We start from the raw sequence: 24,224 nt of genomic DNA, 5'->3' as shown, positions 1-24,224 counted from the left end.
TAATATTCAAATCACACATTCGAAATCTAAGTTGTAATTTATTGACAGTTGTCTGAGTTCAAGTTATACTTCTCAGCCGAAGTCAATGAACATCCTCACTTCTAAATTTGAGACGCTGGGTAGCTGGTGGTGAAGCTGTTTAAAATACGTGTGCCTAGGACAGAACGAGAGGAATTCCTGCTGTGACGTTTTTTGGGCTGAGCTGAGCAATCTCGAAAAGTTAGAGAATCTTCCTCAGCGTTGGGTTTGATTCTAAGCCAAGGAATGTTTATCCCCAATTCCCATTTATTTGTATTTTGCCAGGGTTCTGCGATGCCATGTCCAGACTAATGCAGCCATGATGTCAATACAGTTCACTTTCGCGTCAGCTTTTGTACTCTGAACACGTTTGGAACAAACTGTAATCAGGGATAATGGGAACTGCAGATGCTGGAGAATCCGAGATGACAGTGTGGAGCTGGATGAACACAGCAAGCCAAGCAGCATCTTTGTGTTCCTAAGATGCTGCTTGCCCTGCCGTGTTCATCCAGCTCCACACTTGGTTATCTGGAATAAACTGTCGTCAATGTAGGAGCTAACTGTCTCTGCTATAACCAATCTGTGTGTCAGTGAGTCACGTGTACTGGAATAAGTGTTACTCGATCGCATGTTAGAGCGTCAATAGAGTAAATTGAAGAGGTAGTATTTGCTATGTTTTGAAAAGTCGCTGTTGAATTGACAAGGCACAAATTGGCAACTTTCTAAATTGTTGTATATATGCCCAAGTTTTAACTGTGCTAGACAAACTTAGCTATATCAGTGGCTCAGTTTGATTATCAGACGCGTGGTACCAAAGCCATTAAAGACACCACCGATTGATAGTCAAGCATGTTTTCAGTCGTTTCCTGCTACAGCACAGTAAATCAAAAAGCTGAAAGCAGGTACATGTGATATTAAGTACACAAGGAGGAAATTAAGATAAATATCCCATCTGGACAATTTCAGAATATACAGGAATCTTTTTGCACTAGTTTCTCCAAGAATTGAGCATGCAGCGTATTTTCAAAGCTGCGTTCTCTTGTTAGATGCTTAATGTTTCATCACCGGTAAAAACGGGATGTAACAGAACTGCAAAACGATAACTTGATTGGTTGTTTATATAACCACTTAGTTCTAGCTACTACATGCTGAATATTCTTCGTTCGCAGGTTACCCTGGTTTGTAGTTGCATCAAACTGATGCCTTACTTTTAATGATGCTTCTGGCATGCTCTCCTGTGCTCTTCTTTATAACAAGGATATGCTAAATCTTAAGATTATAGATGATGGTTGAATAAACATCTGCTGCAACTGATAGCTCACAGTCCCTAATGGATGTCCAGTTTTGAATTGCTAGATCAGTTTGAATACTGTTGCATTCATCCACACAACACCATGCAGTTGGTCTTCTATACTGAGACAGGAATTTGACTGCACAGAAATGTCAATGTTGTCTTTCACAGATCTAGCTTCAAAACGTAAGTTAGCGAAGAAGAAGTCAAGTGTATCTTACCCTTCTGTTTGTTTCATTAAAAAATCCCTTGCACGTAGTCCAGCAATTATGCAATTATCTCTTTCTTCAGTTGATAAGGTAGGTCAGTCATGATGTTACCAAACGCTTCACTTGTAAAGGCTTTTGAAGTTCTCCACCAAGGACATTTTGATATTACCACCTATATCTTTAACAAAATTCTGTTCTGTATGGACAAGTTCTCATTCTCTGCAGAAGGTAGTCGACCTTAATCAGAAGGAGATTGTATTGTTGATATTTAAATCAAATCCATGAGATCTCCTGGCATTCAGGGTCAATGATCTGTATTCCCGGGGTTGTGTTCACTGTGGTGCCAACTTTGACAAGACTGGTCTTCCTGGGGGACGCGATGACCTAGTGGTATTATCGCTGGGCTATTAATCCAGAGACCCAAATAGTGTTCTGGGGACGCAGGTATGAATCACTCCACAACAGATGGTGGAATTTGAATTCTACATAATATCTGGAATTACGAATTTAATAATGACCATGAATCCATTGTCAATTGTCAGAAAAGAAAAGGACATTTGATTCAATAATGTCCTTCAGGGAAGGAAACTGCCATCCTTACCTGGTCTGGCCTACATGTGACTCCAAACCCACGGCAATGTGGTTGACTCTCAACTGCCCTCTGGGCAATTAGGGATGAGAAATAAATACTGCCTGGCCAGTGCTACCCTCATACTGCGAATGAATAAATTAAGAGAATCACGGGGAAGAATCGATAAATGGCCACTTGAGCTTCATCCAACCATCAGTGAGGTCGTTCTGATCAGACAGTATTTCAAAATCAACATTCCAGTCAATGCAATATAGCCTTTGCTTAGTTTGGCTAACAAGATTGCATTTATGCTCATCTTAAAGCATTTCAGTGCCCCTCCTCACCACATTCTAAGGCATGGATTTCTCACAGACAACAAAGTGAGAAGAAAGTTTCACACTGATATAAAAGTGAATTTCTGCCCTAAAAAAGGGGTGAGCACCATTTTTGTTTTACATCGCACCTCATCGTCTGGGTATTTCCAAAGTAGGTAATATCCTTTCGAACTTTATTATATCGCTATCATTCAGGGTCTTTCGTATATCAGTATTCTCAAGGCACATCAAGTCAACGCCAGTCTTCCAACTGTTGTAGAAATGAAGCCAGTTTGTCAATTCTTTCATCACGAGACAACACAGTTATGCCAAATATTAATCTAGATGACATTTTCTGCATCGCTGTCTCGCTGCTAAGTTAAATCAACTGTTCAAAATCACTGTATCCAAATTCCTCATTATTTTGTACACCTCAAATAAAACGAACCACAGCCTCCCCTGTAACTGCCTGTCTATTCAATCATTAAAATCTACCAAATACTTCCAATCCTGGTAACATCCAGAGAAAAATACTACCACTGTCTTTAGTGCTATTACATTCTATTCATAATGAACTGACAAGAAATGCACACATTACACAAGTTGTCACCCAACTAATGACTGATAACATTGGAACTTAATATAAACTGATGATTACTATCACTAATGTCCCACTTACTAGCTTCATTTCTACTGCAATATTCAAACTGAGGAACCTTTTTTTTTGTTTCAGAAATAATGGGAACTGCAGATGCTGGAGAATCCAAGATAACATAGTGTGAAGCTGGATGAACACAGCAGGCCAAGCAGCATCTCAGGAGCTCCTGAGATGCTGCTTGGCCTGCTGTGTTCATCCAGCTTCACACTTTGTTACCCTTTTTTGTTTGTTTGTTTCAATGTTTCTGCTATCAACATGGATCACGTTGTCACCTTCCCCCTCATGGTACACTTTGAAAACTTGAAGCTATGCTGAACTCAGAGGGGCAACGTTAACACATAGAACTCAATGCTCATGTCCCATCACCCGGTTCGTTACCCAGTTCCTGCTTTCTCCCCTATCCTTTTATCGCTTTACCCCAAAGAACCATCTCTAACTCCTTCCAGAAAACATTTCGTACTTTCGCCTCAAATGTTTTCTGTGGCAATCAATTACATAGGCTCACTATTCTCTAGATAAGGAAATTTCTCTTTATCTCTGTTCTGAATGGCTTATCCCATAACCTTGCCCTTTAACTCTGGTTTGGTAGTCTCATTTCATCGGGAACATCCTTTCTGCACTTGAACAGTACAGCTGTCTTACGATTTTATAGCTGTCTATGTATTCACTCCTGTTCATTTAAAATTCAGTGAATGCATTTCTAATTGTTGCATTATGCTTGATATGTCAGTTCTAAATTATATCAATCATAGGAATCAGTCAGTTTAAGCTTCACTGAACGTTCTCCATAAGTAGAACATCATTTATCAGGTAGGGAGAGAAAAACTGCAGAAAATAATCGAGATGTGTTCTCAGCAAGGCCCTTTGCAATTGCAGCCAGATATTCCTGTTACTCGACTCAAATTCTCATGCCATGAATGCTAATATACCACTAGGCTGTTGTATAGCCAAAACAACTGCACGTTTACTTTCAGTGAATAGTGTGCAAGGATAGACAGATGTCATTGCACCTCCCACTTTCTCAAATCTATGGTCATTCAGAAAATAATCCGCCTTGCTGATTTGATTAGCAAAATCGATAAGCTCACGTATATCCTTATTATATATCATCTGTCAAACTAATCACTCAAACTATCCAAGTCGCAATGAATCATCGCTGCCCCCTTTTCATTGCTCAACCTCCCATCAGGTTTTGTATTACCTGCAAACTTGGAGAGACTATATTTAGTTTCCACATCGAAACCAATGGAAAGCATTGTGAATAGGTAATGTCCAAGCACTGATCTGAGTGATTCCCGATAGTGACTCGATACCATTCCAAAAGTAAAAACTGTTTGTTCCCACTCTTTGCTTCCTGTCTGCCAACCAGCTCTCTGTCCAAGTCAGTTTGCTTGCCCCATTCTCATGGGCCTTAATTTTACATGCTAAATGCGTTTGTGTTACCTGAACAAAATCATTCTGAAAGTCCAGGTAAAGCACATCTCCTTGTTTCCCTTGTAAGCTCCCTAGTTACAAATTTAAAACATTCCGGTAGATTTACCAAGCATGACTTCCCTTTCTTAAATCCTTCCTGGCTGTTTGATCATGAGACTATTTCCCAACTGTTCTGCTAATTAACTATTTCATAATGAGGCCTAGCATTTTCAACATTAACAATGTCAGACTTCAACCAGTTAATAACTTACTGTTTCATTTTTCTTTCTATCTCTTTTTTTTAATCAGTGGGATTATGTTAGCTATCCATGGGGACTGTTCAAGAGTATACAGAAGAGTAAAACAAAAGACCACCAAAACATCTATTATTTTTCAGGCCATTTCTCCAGGCACAATGGGATGCAGATTGATAGGCTCTGGCAATGTATTGATATTTTACTGAATTAATTTCCTCAACATCACTTTTCTACTTATTCTGATTACCTTCAGTTCCTACCACTCACGAGACCCGATATTTGTCCAAAACTTTGGTACATAAATTGTGCTTTGGAAACAGAGGAGAGAGGCATAGGAGTGCGCCATACCAGCCCTCGGGTCTACTCTGCTATTCAAAATGATTATGGCTGACCATCGAGCACGATACCCTAATCTCACAAAGCTGTGGCATATCCATTATACCTAAGCTTTGTCAAGACAGAATCAAAATCCATGTTTAATTGTTCTGCGATAAGAGATAATGAGAACTGCTGATGCTGGATAATCCAAGATAACAAAGTGTGTAGCTGGATGAACACAGCAGGCCAAGCAGCATCTCAGGAGCACAAAAGCTGGCGTTTCGGGCCTAGGCCCTTCATCAGAGAGGGGGAATGGGCAGAGGGTACTGAAATAAATAGGGAGAGAGGGGGAGGTGGACTGAAGATGGAGAGAGAAGAAGATAGGTGGAGAGGAGATTATAGGTGGGGAGGCGGGGAGGAGATAGGTCAGTCCGGGTAGGATGGACAGGTCAAGGAGGCGGGATGACGTTGATAGGTGGGAAATGGAGATGCAGCTTGAGGTGGGAGGAGGGGATAGGTGAGAGGAAGAACAGGTTAGGGAGGCGGGAACGAGTTGGGCTGGTTTTGTGATGCAGTTGGGGGAGGGGACGAGTTGGGTTGGTTTTGGGATGCAGTGGGGGATGGGGAGATTTTGAAGCTTGTGAAGACCACATTGATACCATTGGGCTGCAGGGTTCCCAAGTGGAATATGAGTTGCTGTTCCTGCAACCTTCAGGTGACATCATTGTGGCCCTGCAGGAGGCCCGTGATGGACATGTCGTCTAAGGAATGGGAGGGGGAGTTATCTCTTTGCTTGTTATTGTGACCCAGGTTTCTGAATGCGAGTTGACCATGTTTGTCTTCGCTGAAACATTTCACTAATAAGTTTCTCTTCACAAATCTATAGAAATTTATATATTCAGTTTGCCTGTTCCCTGCAAGATTAATCTCATATTCCATCCGCACCCAGATCAATCCCTTTATTCTCCTTTACAGAAATTGTTGGCTTTAATGTACATAAATAACATTTGTGCATTACCTATGTGGATTTAACTTCCCATTAATGCAGTATATAGACGGAAATCTGTACGTTAGATATATATATATAGTGACGTCCTTGTTTACGCATAAGTGGGTATTGACAGCAGAAGCTCCGTATGAACATAGAAATGTTGTGAAGAACAAGACAAAGGAGAATCAAAATAGACAGAGCATTAACGTAGCCACTCTTCCATCCGAAAAGCTGTACATGATTGTTACCACTAAAAATCAAATAGTCTTCTTAAACAGATAGGAGGAGTAACACAAGGGTATGCCAGCAATAATTTAAGTATATTTCAGAGTTGGTTGATAACTAATATGAAATAATTAAATATGACTTTGTGCCATGTTTTGTAAGTCTTTATTTTCTCTCATTAAAAGTTGAAATAAGTTGTTTTCTGCCTCGTAATTTCACTTTTGTACTCCAATCTTTGCCGATAAAAGTTAAAATATGTCTCTAAAACTTGCTTCCTTTGTTTGTGTTTTCAGGCATACAACAACAGACAGCGGGATTTGGAGCAATCCTCTATCGAAAGATGCTCTTCAGGACAGTATGGGATAGGATTGTATACTTCGGATAAATGTGAAGTGGAGCCTGATCCCAGAAGGCTCGTAGAAATACATTCGCGTGCCTTGTAGGAGCTCTGTATGGGTATATAGTAATTCGAGTTAATGTTTTGTCGGTATGGTGAGAAGGATGAAAAAATGTTTTTGGTCTGCTTATTCTGGCTAACTTATGCAATGTTAGGCAAACTTGCAGCTCATTGTGCTCCAAGATGAATAACTTCTGTTCAGTCAAATTGCATGCTTCCCAACTGATTGACAGTGTGTACGTCATAATAATATTTGTCTATATATAGGTATGAATAAAGGCAACATCCCATTACGTAGTTGTTATTGTGAATACCCATCTTCATAACACTCTGTATTTGTCGCAAGACTGTCACCTGTAAATAGCAACTAAATAAAAACTGAAAGAAACGCCAATTCTGTAAATCAGGATTAAAAACAAAACTTCTGGAGAAGTTCAACAGGTCTGGCAGCATCTGTGAAGGAAAATTTCTGTGAGTTCTGAGGAAGGGCCACCTGACGTGAAATGTTAACTCTGGTTCTTCCTTCACAGATGATGCCAGATCTGCTGAGCTTCTCCAGCAACTTTGTATTTGCACCTGTATACAGCAACTCGTGTTTCTTGTTTTCTGACAAGACAATTTTCTACTGAATATGTGACACAATTTCTGCCAGGAATATTTTTATGAACTTCCTGATGGAATATTCTGCACTTACTTTGTTGGAGCAGAACAACTGACCAACCCGATGTCCCCATCACCCTTCTTCTATCACGTCTACCTACCCCAATTCTTATCATTCCTCATCATCTATTTCTGGACAATACAGTGAGTCATCTTTTAATTTGTAAAATGCAAATGAATCGATTAAACATGGTGGCTCATTCACGGAAATATGGATAATAGGCACAATGTAAATTCTGGACGCAACAAGGGATTGCAACTGAAATATTGACACCATTTTGGAACCGAAATACAGATGCCAGCAATGAGCAATTGTGGACGAAGAGAAGCAATATTGATACAGTGTTAAAGGCTTCATTTCTCTTTCTTGTGCATTGAAATTTAACTCTAAAACTATCTACTTCAAGCTTTTTATCAGTTGTCGTTACGTTCAGTCAACTTGCAAGTTACTTGATATCGGTCTCTGTGCAGAAGAAGCTTTCCACAGAGGCACTTCTACTTGTAAATGTTTTAAAAGTGCATTTTGTTGTCAGTGAGTCCAATTTACTTAATAAAGTAATAACTCTGATCAGAGACTTCTGTCATCTTGTATACTTTTAGGTAAAATGCAAGTTGCTGGTAGCAACAGAATATCAAACAAAATTATTTTTATTTCCTAGTTCTGAATGTGTGTGATGACGTGCTGCTCAGTTACATTTAATGCATTTAATTTTGAAGATCAAAATTCACTGCCATTTTTTAGAAAGATAACATGAAAAGTGTGAAATATCACAGAACATCCAATTAAATTTTGTTCACTTGAAATGAATGAACATTAATCCAATTGTTGTTTTCTTACAACAAACTTATTTGCACTCTAATTTCGAATATGGATATTATGCTTCCGTCGAAGGTGGAAGCCCTTTTCAATAAAGCAGAATAGAATCTGTTGGTCAACTCCTTGTACTGAATTTAATATAGATCGTAGACGTTATGCAACTACTGCAAAGTTTCTAATGCTTTGCGTTTGGAGTACAAAATTGCTCAACAGACTTGAAGTATCAAATTTATTTTTATATTTGTGATCTTTATATTTAAGAAATTATTTCTGAGGAAAATAAGACGGAGTCGGATAGGCAATTACACTAGGTACGTCCCAACACAGCAGCAGAAGAATTGATAGTGATATTTAGAGATTGCGTCCAGTCATTTCTGCAGTATTCAGTGAACCCTATGAAGTCAGTCGGATGACTTTAGCAATGGTAAAATATAATCTCTCATGCAGAATCATTTCAATCAAGATGGTAATTCCAATACAAAGGAAAGAAATCGGGGCAATTGTTGACAAGTTCCTGCTTCTGATGCAAAAGGGAAATCTGCTTCGACTGGGTTGTTCATGATTTGACATTTATTGGCCATTTAGTAGTGGTGAATGAAATGGTGATTAAAAGATGGTGGTGGCTGACATAAAGCACGTACACTTAGCACCCAAAACATAAAACTTTGGTTCATGTGGCACAGTTGGGGTGTCACTGTTGAGGCTTGGCATGATCAGAGCATCAGACAGTGCCTAGACTCACATGAGAGATACAACTACAAAAGACTGGTTTAATTTATTAGTATCATGCTTTATTTCTTAAGATAGAAGCACATATTTCAGGGGTAATTAAATAATGGTTGATCGAAGTTTTAATGTGTACCATTTCAGATTTGCATGGAAACCCAAATTTAGCACTGGATAATAAATGTTGGTGTAGTGGTTCGCCATATGCTCAGCCAGCTATTAATTAAGGCATATTGTTTAGTTCACGACAGGGCACTTAGAATAACGTACAAATTAAGGATTCAATATTTAGAATTAAGTCGATAGAGTTAAAACTACATGGTGCTGGCACTTGTTGGTACTTTTACACTCTTGCACACGTTTAGTATCTATCCTTGTGATACTGATTATTCTGATTACAGCATTCGTAAAAGCACTCGAGTGATCCCATGATAGGTCTAATTACAGTGATTGTTATTGATTCCAGATACAATGAACTTATCATACACCAAAAATATTGTTTTTCAACTTGCATAATCTGTGAAAAACTATTGTTATTCGATCCTGACGGTTTATTGAAAAGTGAAAAGAAAACAACATTGTAAACTTAGTCTGGGGAGTGTTGTCGTGGCCCTCACCGTTGCCTCGCTTTTCTCCTTGAACCAAATTGGTCCAAGATTTTGACATTAATGGCAATGCAACATGGTTTAAGTAACTTTAAATGATACTACAGGTGAAGAGAAGTGATAGCATTATCGATTAGTAATTCAATATGAAAGATTACACCACAATTTGGATCGAAACACCCACCTTTTACTTTAAGATTTGACAATATCAACCCGCATAAACCGTTAATCATGAAATAATTTTCGAGAATAAGATCGTTAGTTTGACTCATTGAGTGTATTTATAAGTATCTTGTTTCGAGTTGCCATTAACGTAATGCTGCTGTTAGCATACAGATATCATACCAAAAAATGTGATTTTTATCATTCAGTCAAGAGAGATTACAATCAAAGTTTGTCAGAAAAATTCAATACACGAATGCAAAATAATCAGAAGGTTGTGCAATCTCTTTATATTTTCCAATAAGGAATGGTTTGCGTTTCTATTGAGTATGCTTACATTTATCAGTGAGTGTGATGGAGTGAAATTTTCGAATTTCCCCAATGGAACTGTTTTACATTGCGAATTTATAGCACTTATTCAAACCTTCATGCAATGATTTTATTGTTCAAATTTAGTATATGCTTTACAGCAATGCGTCAAGGCACATTTTACAGCAACTATCAAACTAAAGAACTCTACGCCCAAGAATGGTAAGTAGTTGTTGTTCCTTCTCAGTCATGCATCATCCTGGAAAACAGAATTTATGGCACTTACAGATAAACAATATATTCTACTTTTGGACATCATCCTTTCACTCACCCTTTTCCTTAACGGGAATTTAAGTTGAATGACAATAACTCATGCAGTAGACAGTTGAGGCTTTCTATTTTGTGCTAAATAGGTATTCTCAGACCCCATAATTTTATGCTATCTATGGAAACCATCTTCCAACTGGCTGACTGCATGTAAACCGAGACATTCTTTCTCTTCTTAACACAGGTTGCATGCAAAACCATTTACAGATCGTATAGAATTTTCACTGAGGCGAATGCCCCGAACTGCATAAATGTCTTTGATTGAATCATATCATTGAGTTTTTCTCTTGTTCTGATATTATGTTAATTTGGCAGTCATTATGGCAGTTATTTGTTTGCTAATACCTGAACTTCATGTATTCCCTGTGGCTGCTTAAAGAATTTGATAGTCTATTTGCGTTATCCTTAGTTAAATTTAATCAACTTAAGTTTTATAACAGTCATGCTTGAGGTGTGGCCGTGCTGTCAAGGTGAACATATAGCAAAGTATCCAATTCTAAAATATCACAGTTTTGGTTCTCTGATCATTGCCAAAATTACTTCCAAATACCAAATGCGGGAAAAATAACAGAGTTAAGGGAAACGAATGGAAGAAATCATACAGCATACACAACAGCACATTTTCATTACCATGTTTCCATCCAAATGAGAAGGCAGCAACAATCCATTTGGTTATGAGAAATAAGATCTGGCTAGTGCGCCAATGTTAATTGGATTTGATGAGAAAACGCTGAATCTTCTGTTTCTGGAATGGTCTGCCCCAGAAGGCAGTGGAGGCCAACTCTCTGGATACTTTCAAGAAAGAGATAGATAGAGCTCTTAAAGATAGTGGAATCAAGGGTTATGGGGATAAGGCAGGAACAGGATACTGATTGTGGATGATCAGCCATGATCATAATGAATGGTGGTGCTGGCTCAAAGGGCCGAATGGCCTACTCCAGCACCTATTGTCTATTGTCGATTGGAATGTGGGCGTCACTGGCAACTTGACTTTGAGAAGGTACTCATGGGCTGCTTTATGAGTCATTGCATTGAAAGTGGTGTGTCTCAAACTGCGGCACTGTTAAAAAAGAGTTTTCCAAGATTACAAGACAGTCCCTGCAAGAGAAAGGTTACACAGTTTCAACTCAGGGCGAAACATGTTTTTGAGATGAACCTACAAACGTCGCATTGTTACTAATCTGCTTGGTTTGTCATTCTAGATGTCTGAGGTCGCTGGCAAGGAAGATGCTGTCAAAGAAAATGTGACGAATTTCTGCGCTGCTTAGTGTATATCAATAATGCAGTGAATAAATATTAAAGCAGATAGACGGGTTGTTGATAACTGGGCTGCATTATGCTTTGTTTTGTATGGTGTCTACTCTTCTTGGAAATGCAGTCATTCCAGAAAGCGGAATGTTTTACATTATAAATCTGATTAGCATATTTTAGATGGTGGACAGGCATTACCATGTCATGAGTTATTAGCTGGAATATTCTCAGGCTATGATCGGCTCATGCAGTCAGACATTTGCATGATTGGTCCAGCTCAGCTTCTGCTCAACAGTAATCCGCACAATATTAACAATGAGGGAATCAATGATGACAATGCTATGAAATATCAAATGGAATTGGATGATTTCTCTGTTGTTGGAGGGTTGGCCTCTGCTTTACACTTGAGCAGCAGCAATATTACTTGCCTCTTATCACCCCAAGGCTTAAAGTTGTGCAGGTATCAAATTTTATTCTGTTAGACCTTGAAATAAGAAGTGCATTTGCGAGAGTGAACTTCGACAGTAGTCAAAGTGAGATATTATACTTACGATTGCCCATGTTTGAACAGGTTCAGGTCTTCCAAACATATCCATCAATTTTCTTTAAGCAACTGGCTACGCTGAGAGTAGCTGCACTTTTCGCAGCAAGATACCTCTTAAGGGTGGATGTTCACATTTAAATAACACATTACGCTTGCAAATTTATATAAAGAGGAGTAGTGTCCCTTGACAGTAGAATATCAAAATGGAGGACGTTGGAGTTACTTTAACCAGCTTCACAACTTTCATTTGAACGTTGTAAAAAAGAATACAGAAAATTCTGACATTGTCATCAGGATATTTAAGTGATCATTATGCTCTTACATTTGATATGCTATACTTCGATCAGATTTTATAATCCACTTACACTGACTAAGTTACAAGTATCATCATGTTAGTGAAATAGACAACAGCTCTGGAAATTAACCAACTATTGACAACCTTTCTAAAACGCTATTCAATTATGTCACCAAGAAATTTTAATAGGTTCGCGAAGAATATCTGAGACAAAGCCTGAAGTTTGAATCATTTGCATAAAAGATTGTGCGAATGGTACCTTGCTAATTCAATTCACAGTGGGCACAAATGCCGAATCTTCAGCCTAAGATGATTTCAAGATCAGAGATATAAAATTCTTTGCAATGAATGTTTTCATTTCTGATAAATGACCCAAAATCTACTTATTCTCAGGTACTCGACTGCAAATAATTTGTGGATCTTGCAGCAATTTAAATGGACCTTCTGTTGTGCTTGATCGATATTTTTAAAGTCACTGTGCAATAATAAAATTCTGATACTTACGTGATGGTCCACTACCCAGCCATGTAGTGTAAATGCTGGGCAATGTAACATAAATTAAGTTGTACCCATCTTTTGCATTGGGTAAGTTATTGTTCTTGCTGATTCTTCTGTGAAGGTATAATTACAATCAGAAGTCACACAACACTTGGTTATAGTTCAACAGGTTTATTTGAAATTCCAAGTTTTTGGAGCACTGTTTATTTGTCAGGTGAAGTGGAAGTGAGCACATAGGGACAGGACATATGAGAGGAGAGATAATGGCAGGATAATTCCACATAGTTAAAAGTGTCAACAGATAAGTGCAAGCGAGTTTTGAGAAGATTTGTAACTCAGGTTGAGGTTCTGGATGTGAGTTTGCTCGCTGAGCTGGAAGGTTAGTTTTCAGACGTTTCGTCACCATTCTAGGTAATCAGTGAGCCTCCGGTGAAGCACTGGTGTTATGTCCCACTTTCTATTTATCTGTTTAGGTTTCCTTGGGTTAGTGATGTCATTTCCTGCGTTGGTGATGTCATTTCCTGATCTTTTTCTCAGAGGATGGTAGATGGGCTCCAAATCAATGTGTTTGTTGATGGAGTTCCGGTTGGAATGCCATGCTTCTAGGAATTCTCGTGTGTGTCTCTGTTTGGCTTGTCCTAGGATGGATGTGTTGTCCCAATCAAAGTGGTGCTCTTCCTCATCTGTATGTAAGGATACGAGTGATAGTGGGTCATGTCGTTTTGTGGCTAGTTGATGTTCATGTATCCTGGTGGCTAGCTTTCTGCCTGTTTGTTCAGTGCAGTGCTTGTTGCAGTTCTTGCAAGGTATTTTGTAGATGACGTTCGTTTTGCTTGTTGTCTGTACAGGGTCTTTTAAGTTCATTAGCTGCTGTTTTAGTGTGTTTGTGGGTTTGTGAGCTACCCTGATGCCAAGAGGTCTGAGTAGTCTGGCAGTCATTTCGGAAATGTCTTTGATGTAGGGGAGAGTGGTTATGGTTTCTGGGCACGTTTTGTCTGTTTGTTTGGGGTTGTTGCTGAGAAATCGGCGGACTGTGTTCATAGGGTACCAGTTCTTTTTGAATACGTTGTATTCAAAAAGAACGGGTACCAATGAACACAGTCAAGGAATTGGCAGTTGTTGGTTTTGAGTAGTGAGGCTGTTTCAGTATTGCCAAGATCATGTGGGATGCTTATGTGGAGTGCTGAAATGTCCATTGTGATGACAGCTGTTCCTGGTTCGACTGGTCCATGGCTGCTGATTTTCTGCAGGACGTCTTTAGTGTCATGACAGAAGCAAAGGGTTACTTCCTCAATGTTTTTCAAGATGCCATTGGCATTGCCAGAGGGGCTGTCACACAGAGTCCCATTGCCTGATAAGATGGGCATCCAGATGTTTTGGCTTTGTGTATCTTTGGAAGACACTAAAAGCATCCAATGCGAGAAGTAATGTGGATGACAGGACATAAGGCACTCTAAACGTTTGGATCAAAGTTTTTGATTAGTCTATTGAGTGGACAGGTGTGTTCACTGGTTGAATCAGCAGGAAATTGTCTCCAGTGTTCCAAGCTGTTCAGTTGTCAGAACGCTCCTTTGCAATAGTCTATTCTATTTTGTATGACGATGTGTCCTCCTTTGCCTGCTGGTTTGATGACAATGTCGTGTTTGGCCTCAAAACAATGGATGGCATTGTGTTGTGCTTGGGTAAAGTTCGGGGCTGCCTTGTGAGCGCAGCTGATGAAACTGGTGTTGATGCAGCTCTTGACAGCTTGAGCATACATGCCGAGGCTAGAGCCAGGGGCCTTCAATGGGGTTCAATGTGACTCACTCATTTTTGTTTATGGCATTGCACAGCTCTCTGTTTATTGTTCCAGATGTCTCATTTGGCTTGCTGTTGATATCTTGAGGCGGTGGAAAATTCCCTGATCCTCATGCACTAATGAAATCCTCTGTGTCTGCTACAAGACCAACAACAGCTTCCTTTGAACTCATGGTGAAGAATCACTGAAACAACTACATGACAATATCAACAAGTTTCATCCCATTATCAGATTTATTGGAGACTACTCTTCAGAATCAGTCACATTCTTGAACACACGGATCTCCATCAAGAATAGACAGCTCAGTGCTTTACATAGCTGTAAGCCCATAGACAACCAATGAATGATTCATTTCTCTAGCTTTCACCCTAAACATGTTAAAGAAGCCGAGAACTGTGGACAAGCCCTGCTTATATGCAGGATCTGCTCAGATGAGGAGGAATGTGGCGATCACCAACAGAAGCTAAAAGGCGTCCTCATAAGAATGGGATATGTTGTTTAACTCATTGATTGACAGTTCTGATATACCACAGCAAGAAACTAAAATGACACCTTCAAGAGACAGACATGAAACACAACTGATCAAGTACTCTTTATTCCCCAGTACATCCCCAGAGCAGAGAAACGGTGCCATATTCTTCACAGCCATCAACATATTATCAATGATGACGACATCTCGCCAAGGCCATCCCTAGGCTTCCATTTCTCACCTTCAAACAGCTGACTAACCTCAAACAGAACATTGTTCACTGCAAACTGCTCAGCCTTCAGGACAGCAGCGAACACAACACCACACAAAGTGGCGATGACAAATTCTACATACCAGATCATTAACATGTATACTGTCATCATACGGAGCAACACCACATACCAGAAGCACAGTACATACTCATGAGACTTGCTCAACAGCGTCTACCTTATTTCCTACAGGAATGGATGCTCCTAGGCATGATATAATAGTGAGACCATGCAGAGGCTTTGATATTAGATGAATGGATATTGTGCAACAATCACCACGCAAGAGTGTTCCCTCCCAGTCAGGAATCGGTTCAGTGGTCAAGGGCATTCAGCCTTTAAATATTACTGATACTTTTCATCATCAGTCCTCAGCACGTTTATTACTTTCAAAGGTATACAAATATCACTTTGCAAACCATGCAAAACATAAGGCAAGGAAACATACCAGAAATGTTTCAAGGATATGAAAGTACACATAAAAGTGAGAAGCCCATTAATCTGGTATCAGGAAGTAAGGAATGTCCTTTAATAAATTAGTAACAATTTCTAAATACTACCTAAATGGGGAAATTAAGGAGACACAGTCGAGGGTATTCTCAACCACTGCGGGCGGGAAGTTGCAGTCCTTGAAGAACAAGGACTTCTGAGATATATGGGAGTGGAATGTCTCATCCTGGGAGCAGATGTGGCAGAGTCGAAGGAATTGAGAATGGGGATGGAATTTTTGTCGGAAAGTGGGTGGGAGGAGTTCTAATCTAGGTCACTTTGTGAATCGGTGGGCTTGAAATGGATATCGTTTCCTAGGTGTTTGCCTGAGATTGCGACAGAGAGGTCCAGGAAGGTGAGGGATGTATTCGAGATGGTCCAGGTTAACATTGAGGTGGGGTGGAATGTGTTGGGGAAGGGTAGGAACTGTTTGAGCTCCTTTTTGGAGCACAAGGTGGCGCCGATACAGTCATTAATGCAACGGCGGAAGAGGTGGGTTTAACGGCCAGTGTAGGTACAGAAAAGGGATGGTTCCATGTAACGAGGGTCGAGCAGTGGATGTGGTGTACATGGACTTCAGCAAGGCATTTGATCAGGTTCCCCCTGGCAGGCTCATTCATAAAGTCAAGAGGTATGGGATACAGGGTGATTTGCCTGTCTCGATTCAGAATTGGTTGGCTGCCAGGAGGCAGAGAGTGGTTGTAGATAGTAAGTATTCTGCCTGGAGGTCAGTGCTGAGTGGTGTCCCGCAGGGCTCTGTTCTTGGGCCTCTACTCTTTGTAGTTTTTATAAATGACTTGGCTGAGGAGGTTCAGTGGTGGCTTAGTATGTTTGCTGATGACACAAAGGTTGGAGGTGCCGTTGATAGTATCGAGGGCTATTGCAGGCCTCAGTGAGACATTGACAGAATGCAGAGCTGGGCTGAGAATTGGCAGATGGAGTTGAATCTGGATAAATGCGAAGTGATGCATTTTGGAAGGTCGAACTTAAATGCTGCATGTAGGATTAAAGACAGGATTCTCGTCATTGTGGAGGAACAGCGGGATCTTGGTGTTCAAGTGCATAGCTCCCTCAAAGTTGCCACCCAAGTGGAGAAGGTTGTTAAGAAAGCATATGGTGTTTTGGCTTTCATTAACAGGGGGATCGAGTTTAAGAGCAGCGAGGTTGTGCTGCAGCTCCAGAAAACCCTAGTGAGACCACACTTGGAATATTGTGTCCAGTTCTGGTCGCCCTATTAGAAGAAAGATGTGGAGGCTTTGGAAAGGGTGCAAAGGAGGTTTACCAGGATGCTGCCTGGACTGGAGGGCTTGTCTTACAAGGAGAGGTTGACTGAGCTTGGACTTTTCTCTCTGGAGAGAAGGAGGAAGAGAGGTGACCTGATCGAGATGTACAAGGTAATGAGAGGCATGGATAGAGTCAATAGCCAGAGCCCTTTCCCCAGGGCAGGATTGACTGCCACGAGGGGTCGTAGTTTTAAGCTGTTAGGAGGAAGTTATAGAGGAGACGTCAGAGGAAGGTTCTTTACCCAGAGAGTTGTGAGCGCATGGAATACTTTGCCAGTGGTAGTCGTGGAAGCAGAGTCATTAGTGACATTTAAGCGACTGCTGGACATGCACATGGACAGCAGTGAATTGAGGGGAATGTAGGTTAGTTTATGATATTTTTGGATTAGGATGATTCTACGGCACAACATTGTGGGCCGAAGGGCCTGTACTGTGCTGTACTTTTGTATGTTCTATGTTCTATGTAACCTTCAAAGAGGCAGGCATAGCTGGGGCCCATGCGGGTACCCATGGCCACCCCCTTTGTCTGTAGGAAATGGGAGGAATCAAAAGAGAGTTTATTGAGGGTGAGGATGAGTTTGGCTAGGCGGATGAGGGTGTTGGTGGAGGGGTACTGTTCGGGCCTGCAGCACAGGAAAAAGCAGAGGCCCTTGAGGCCATCTGCATGGGGAATGCAGGTGTACAGGGACTGGACATACATGGTGAAAATGAGGGGTTGGGGACCGGGGAATTGGAAGTTGTGGAGGGTGTGGTGGTGTCACAGACATAGATGGGGAGTTACTGGACCAAGGGGGAGAAAACGAAGTCCAGATAGATGAAGGGCCTCGGCCCAAAACGTCAGTTTTTCTGCTCCTAACATGCTGCTTGGCCTGCTGTGTTCATCCAGCTCCTCACTTTGTTATCTCAGATTCTCCAGCATCCGCAGTTCCCATTATCTCTGAAAAAAGAACATTTTTTTTGGAGGTGAAGGCAAGTTGAGTAAGCCCTTTTGTGCTGTAGTGTTAGTGTTCTTACCCCTGGAACTGGATGGTCCAGGCTTAATTCCCACAAGTTTGGAAGCAGATCTCTGAACAGATTGGTTATAAAAATCAATTAAATTTCAAAACTGTCGGATGTAATGTAAAAGATATTATTAATATAAGATACATGCAAAGGGTGAGGTATGCAATTTGTCTGATGATGCACAGGTAACAAGATACGCAAGTTGTAAGAAGGGGTGAAATATGCAACTGGGAGATATATGAACAGGTTAGGGAATGAACGTTATGAAAAAGTGGAAGATGGAGTAATCTGCGGGGCCGCGTAATTTGGGAGGAAGAATGGAAAACCATTTTTTTTCAAATGGAGTGAAAGTTCGAATGGCTGATGATGATGGGGACATGGTGAACTAGAACATGAGTTTTGTACATTAAACAAAAGACTTATGAACCTATCAATCTTTAAAAATTTTAGCTGAGAGAAAATTAAAGATAGCCGATTAGCATCCGTGCTTCAAGCCTGAAACATTTTCTTTCAGTCACCATTTGTACAAAAGACAGTCGCCAAACACAGTTGAGATATAAATGAAATTAATTTACAAATCCAGTGCTATCATTTCAAATACATTTCATGATGCATTACTTCAGAGGCATAAATGTGGACTCTCAAGGCTGCTATAACAGAGCCGAGCAGACCCCTTCATAATATTTTAAGAAGGTGACTTGGACCCCAGCTCATTCTCATTTTAAAGTCAAATGTGAAACGTTATGTTCCAGATGCAATGTGAGTAGTCAAACTATTCAATTTTAAGCAAAACACACTTTGTTTAAACACGACAGTTAAAATGTAATCAAAGAAAAAGGAACGTTGAATAATTTATGTGTATCACCTGAAGAAAATGGTAAATGAAGTAAATGTTTATGACAAGCATCCTGCAAATCTCTCATAAACGTTACAAAACCCATTGCTAAGGACAGAATTTATTGCTAGTCCATCAGTTGTTGTTGGAGCGACTACCTAGTCTGTGGTATTATCGTATGATGTTCCATTTTCGAATTCATTTCTACTCCTATGAATCCCGTGGGGCTACTTGACAACTTTAAATATTCTGAACATTCCTGGCAGATAAGAATTTCAATCTGGAACTGTTTAACATGTAAATTGCATGCATTTCCAGGAAAGTCTTGCAATGTCTGATTCCTTGTTCCAAATGTAAACTGCTGTAAATTTGAAAGTGATACCAAAAAAGCTGAATACTAATTATGAACCTGATGGATGGAAGAATGAATAGCCGAATTTCGTGTTTTGTTTAGATAATTTACATTCCAATAACCATTTCCTGAAATATATTCTTAAAAATAAATTGAATGGAGGTTGAAGATACATTAAAGTCCTCGCTGTTTTTCTTTTTTCATTATTATTATTTTCTCATTTATCAATCATTTTATGGATATGTGAACTAGGAACTGTGAGGTAAAATTGAGTTTTGGTCTGTTGCAAACAGCTGGTGCTAACAGAAAAACAAGCAACATATCTTTGCTTATTCGTGTGTCCATGCCTGGAGATTAATTTCAGATTGTTTACTGGTCACAATTGCCTGCAGATGTTTAATCATTGGAGAAGAGCATAACATTTAAACAGATAGCAGAAGTGGGTTTGTCACACGTTCATTACCTGGGGCAAAAACATAAATTGCCTGAGAAATTCAGCGTGTCTGGAAGCAACTGGAGACAAAGCAGGGTCAACATTTCAGATACAGTTTCTTGTCTTCAGTAATGGAACTTATTCTTATAAGTCTAGAATAGACATTATGTACAAATAGATGACAGATATTGAATGCTTCTGGGACGTTATAGAGGAGATGGTTAGTTTTTTTGAGGTGGGGTTTTGAACTGTGAAAAAAGGAATTGACTTTTTGACGTTACAGCATGAAGGCTTCAAAGCTCTCTGTCCAACTTCCCCTTTCAGCACTTGGAAGCTCAGAAGATACAGAACAGAGTTACAAATATTACTGTCTTAACTTGAGTATCCTATAAAACTGACCTCGATTGACACCGCCAGAAAATCAGCCAAGAAAACATTTGGAACACATGGCTGTGGAACAATGTGTCATGAAACCCATTTAAGTATTCCGGCCAGTTTGGCCATATTCTTTTTACTTCCCCTCTTCTTTTGTGAATGGGGTTGAAAACAAATGGTTTTGCATTTTCAACATCGACGAATTAGCTTAATTTGTTGCTTGCTTTTGTTTTGGCGCTGCTATATTTACTGCACTATTAATAAACTTTGAAGTCAATTAAGATTAAGATACAAACTAATTTGTAGGTTGGTTTCTTGCAGAGTCTGAGATTGGTTATTCAAAACTCGGCTTAAAAACCATTGAGGTCTATTTTGAGGGTCTTTGAAGGATTTAATTTTAGTGTGCTGTAAATAAACTGGTAGAAAGGCTGATGCGATTTGACTATCTGTCACATGTCATAACAAGGGGATGACAAATAACGCAGGGCAAAAAATCTCGGACACCTTCCCAAAGGTAGTCGAGCCGCATGAAGCTACTATATACATTTTCTAAATGGTCTGTTGCTGTTTGGTTGCTAAGGTTATTTGGGCATTGAATAATAGACAATTATATCGGGATTGTTTTGAAATTTAGAATATTTTGAAATCATTCTCCTGCGGTTTGCATCCAGGTGCTTTTTGAATATTGCTGTTATGTCTGCTTCCACCTCCTCCTCTGGCAGCGTGTTCCAGGCACTCACAGCCCTTTGTGTGAAAATCATGCCTCCTACATCTCTATTAAACACCTGTCCCTGCACGTTGGGCATGCGTTGCCGTGTAATTGAACTCCCTGCCTTGGGAAATATCGAAGAATAACCACAATGTGGAAGCAGGCCCTTCACGTCTGCACTAAATCTGAGAATTATCCCACCCAGCCTTATCCCACTATCCTACACATCCCTGAACACTATGGGCAATTTAGCATGGCTAATCTATCTATCCTGCACATCTTTGGACAGTGGGAGGAGTCCAGAGTACCCAGAGGAAACCCACACGGACACAAGGAGAATGTTCAAACTCCACAAAGACAGTCAGCTGAGGATGGAATTGAACCTGGGTCCCTGGTACTGTAAAGCAACAGTGCGAGCCACTGAACAACCGTGCCACCTCCGAAAGCCTCATAGTTTCCACTCTATCCCTTCCATTCATAATCTCACAAACTTTTATCAGGCACCCTTCATCCTCCTGCATTGCAGTGACAACAAACACAGTCTATCCAACATTTCTTCATTGTGATACCTCCGCCCCCCGGTAAAGCATTATCAGACACCTTTCAAAGCAATCACATCCTTCCGGTAATGTGATGAACGGAACTGTATGCAATATTCCAAGTATGGCCTAAGTTCTATAAAACTGCAGCATAACATGCCTACCGTTATACTCTATGCCTATGCCAATGAAAGCAGGCATGTCATAGCCATTTTTACCACCTTATCTGTCTGCACCTTAAGTGATCTATGGGCGTGCACAGTCAGATCCCTCTGCATATCAATAATCCGAAGGGTTCTGCCACTCACTGATAATTTCTATCTGGACCTGACTTCCAAAATAGTCACATTGCATTTGTCCGCATTGAAATCCATCTGCTATTTTTCTGCCTCTGCCTTCATCTGAGTTATATCATGCTGTATTCTTCGACAAGGAGAAAGTAAGAACTGCCAATGCTGGAGTCAGAAATCACACAGTGTGGATCTGGAGTAGCACAGCAGGCCACGCAGCATCAGAGAAGCAAGGAAGTTCACCTTTCAGGTTGTGACTATTCTTCAGAAGTTGGGGAGGGGGAGAGGGGATCCGAAATAAATAGAGAGAGGGGCATAGGTCGGGGGAAGGTAGGTGAGATAGTGATAAGAGAGGGCAGGTTGGGCGGGGTGGTGGTTTGTCAGGGAGGTTGGAGGAGCGAATAGGCAGGAGAGAAGTTGGACATGTTGTGTCAGATCAAGGAATCAGGGATGAGATGGAGGGCTGGTCATGGGGTGATGCCAGGCCTGGGGAGATTTTGAGATAATGGGAACTGCTGGAGAATCCAAGATAATAAAGTGTGAAGCTGGATGAATACAGCAGGCCAGGCAGCATCTCAGGAGCACAAACGCTGACGTTTCGGGCCTAGACCCTTCATCAGAGAGGGGGATGGGGTGAGGGTTCTGGAATAAATAGGGAGGGGGTGGACAGAAGATGGAGAGAAAAGAAGATAGGTGGAGAGGAGATTATAGGTGGGGAGGTAGGGAGGGGTAGTTCAGTCCAGGGAAGACGGACAGGTCAAGAAGTTGGGATGAGGTTAGTAGGTAGGAAATGGAGGTGCGGCTTGGGGTGGGAGGAAGGGATGGGTGCGAGGATGAACAGGTTAGGGAGGCAGAGGCAGGCTGGGCTTGTTTTGGGATGCAGTGGGGAGAGGGGATGAACTGGGCTGGTTTAGGGATGGGGTGGGGGAAGGGGAGATTTTGAAGCTGGTGAAGTCCACATTGATACCATTGGGCTGCAGGGTTCCCAAGCGGAATATGAGTTGCTGTTCCTGCAACCTTCGGGTGGCATCATTGTGGCTCTGCAGGAGGCCCATTATGGACATGTCACCTAAAGAATGGGAGGGGGCGTTGAAATGGTTCACGACTGGGAGGTGCAGTTGTTCATTGTGAACAGAGCGGAGGTGTTCTGCAAAGTGGTCCCCAAGCCTCCACTTGGTTTCCCCAATGTAGAGGAAGCCGCACCGGGTACAGAGGATACAGGATACCACATTGGCAGATGCGCAGGTGAACCTCTGCTTAATATGGAAAGTCATCTTGGGGCCTGGGATAGGGGTGAGGGAGGAGGTGTGGGGGCAAGTGTAGCAATTCCTGTGGTTGCAGGGGAAGGTGCCGGGTGTGGTGGGGTTGGAGGGCACTGTGGAGCGAACAAGGGAGTCATGGAGAGAGTGGTCTCTCCAGAAGGCAGACAAGGGTGGGGATGGAAAAATGTCTTGGGTGGTGGGGTCGGATTGTATATGGCGGAAGTGTCGGAGGATGATGCGTTGTATCCAGAGGTTGGTGAGTTGGTGTGTGAGAACGGGGGGAATCCTCTTTGGGCGGTTGTGGCGGGGGCGGGCCGTGAGGGATGTGTTGTGGAAAATGTGGGAGACACGGTCAAGGGCATTTTCGACCACTGTTGGGGGAAAGTTGCGGTCCTTGAAGAACCTGGACATCTGGGCTGTGCAGGAGTGGAATGCTTCCTCCGGGGAGCAGATGCGGTAGAGGCGGAGGAATTGGGAACAGGAGATGGAATTTTTGCAGGAGGGTGGGTGGGAGGAGGTGTATTCTAGGTAGCTGTGGGAGTCGGTGAGCTTGAAATGGACATCAGTTGCAAGCTGGTTGCCTGGGATGGAGACTGAGAGGTCCAGGAAGGAGAGGGATGTGTTGGAGATGGCCCAGGTGAACTTGAGGTTGGGGTGGAAGGTGTTGGTGAAGTGGATGAACTGTTCGAGCTCCTCTGGGGAGCAAGAGGCGGCGCCGATACAGTCATCGATGTAACGGAGGAAGAGGTGGGGGTGGGGCCTGTTTAGGTGCGGAAGAGGGACTGTGCCACGTAACCTACAAGGAGGCAGGCATAGCTGGGGCCCATGCGGGTGCCCATGGCCACCCCCTTTTTCTGTAGGAAGTGGGAGGAATCGAAAGAGCAGTTGTTGAGGTGAGGACGAGTCCGGCTAGGGGGATGAGGGTATCGGTGGAGGGGGGCTGGTCGGGCCTGCGGGACAGGAAGAAGCGGAGGGCCTTGAGGCCATCTGCATGCGGAATACCGGTGTATAGGTACTGGACGTCCATGGTGAAAATGAGGTGTTGCGGGCCAGGGAATTGGAAGTTGTGGTGTAGGTGGAGGGCATGTGTGTTGTCTCCCCCCACTGCATCACACAACCAGCCCATCTCTTCCCCTCCACCCACTGCATCCCAAAACCAGCCCAGCCTGTCTCTGCCTCCCTAACCTGTTCTTCCTCTCACCCATCCCTTCCTCCCACCCCAAGCCGCACCTCCATTTCCTACCTACTAACCTCATCCCACCTCCT

At 41.7% G+C, this 24,224-nt stretch overlaps 1 protein-coding gene across 3 annotated transcripts in view; it reads left to right on the top strand.

Moving 5' to 3' along the window:
• LOC125458242 (protocadherin-10-like) overlaps positions 1–7,890 on the top strand; it is a 147,206-nt gene extending 139,316 nt beyond the window's left edge. For all 3 annotated transcript variants that reach the window (XM_048543340.2, XM_048543342.2, XM_048543341.2), the window contains exon 2: positions 6,559–7,890. In XM_048543340.2, the coding sequence (XP_048399297.2) occupies positions 6,559–6,708 (150 nt within the window). In that variant the 3' untranslated portion in view covers positions 6,709–7,890. The remainder of the gene's footprint in view (positions 1–6,558) is intronic.
• The last annotated feature ends 16,334 nt before the right edge of the window (positions 7,891–24,224 follow it).

The sequence above is a fragment of the Stegostoma tigrinum genome, chromosome 13 (assembly GCF_030684315.1).
Source record: "Stegostoma tigrinum isolate sSteTig4 chromosome 13, sSteTig4.hap1, whole genome shotgun sequence".
Taxonomy (NCBI): domain Eukaryota; kingdom Metazoa; phylum Chordata; class Chondrichthyes; order Orectolobiformes; family Stegostomatidae; genus Stegostoma; species Stegostoma tigrinum.
This window is presented reverse-complemented; position numbering and strand designations above follow the sequence as displayed.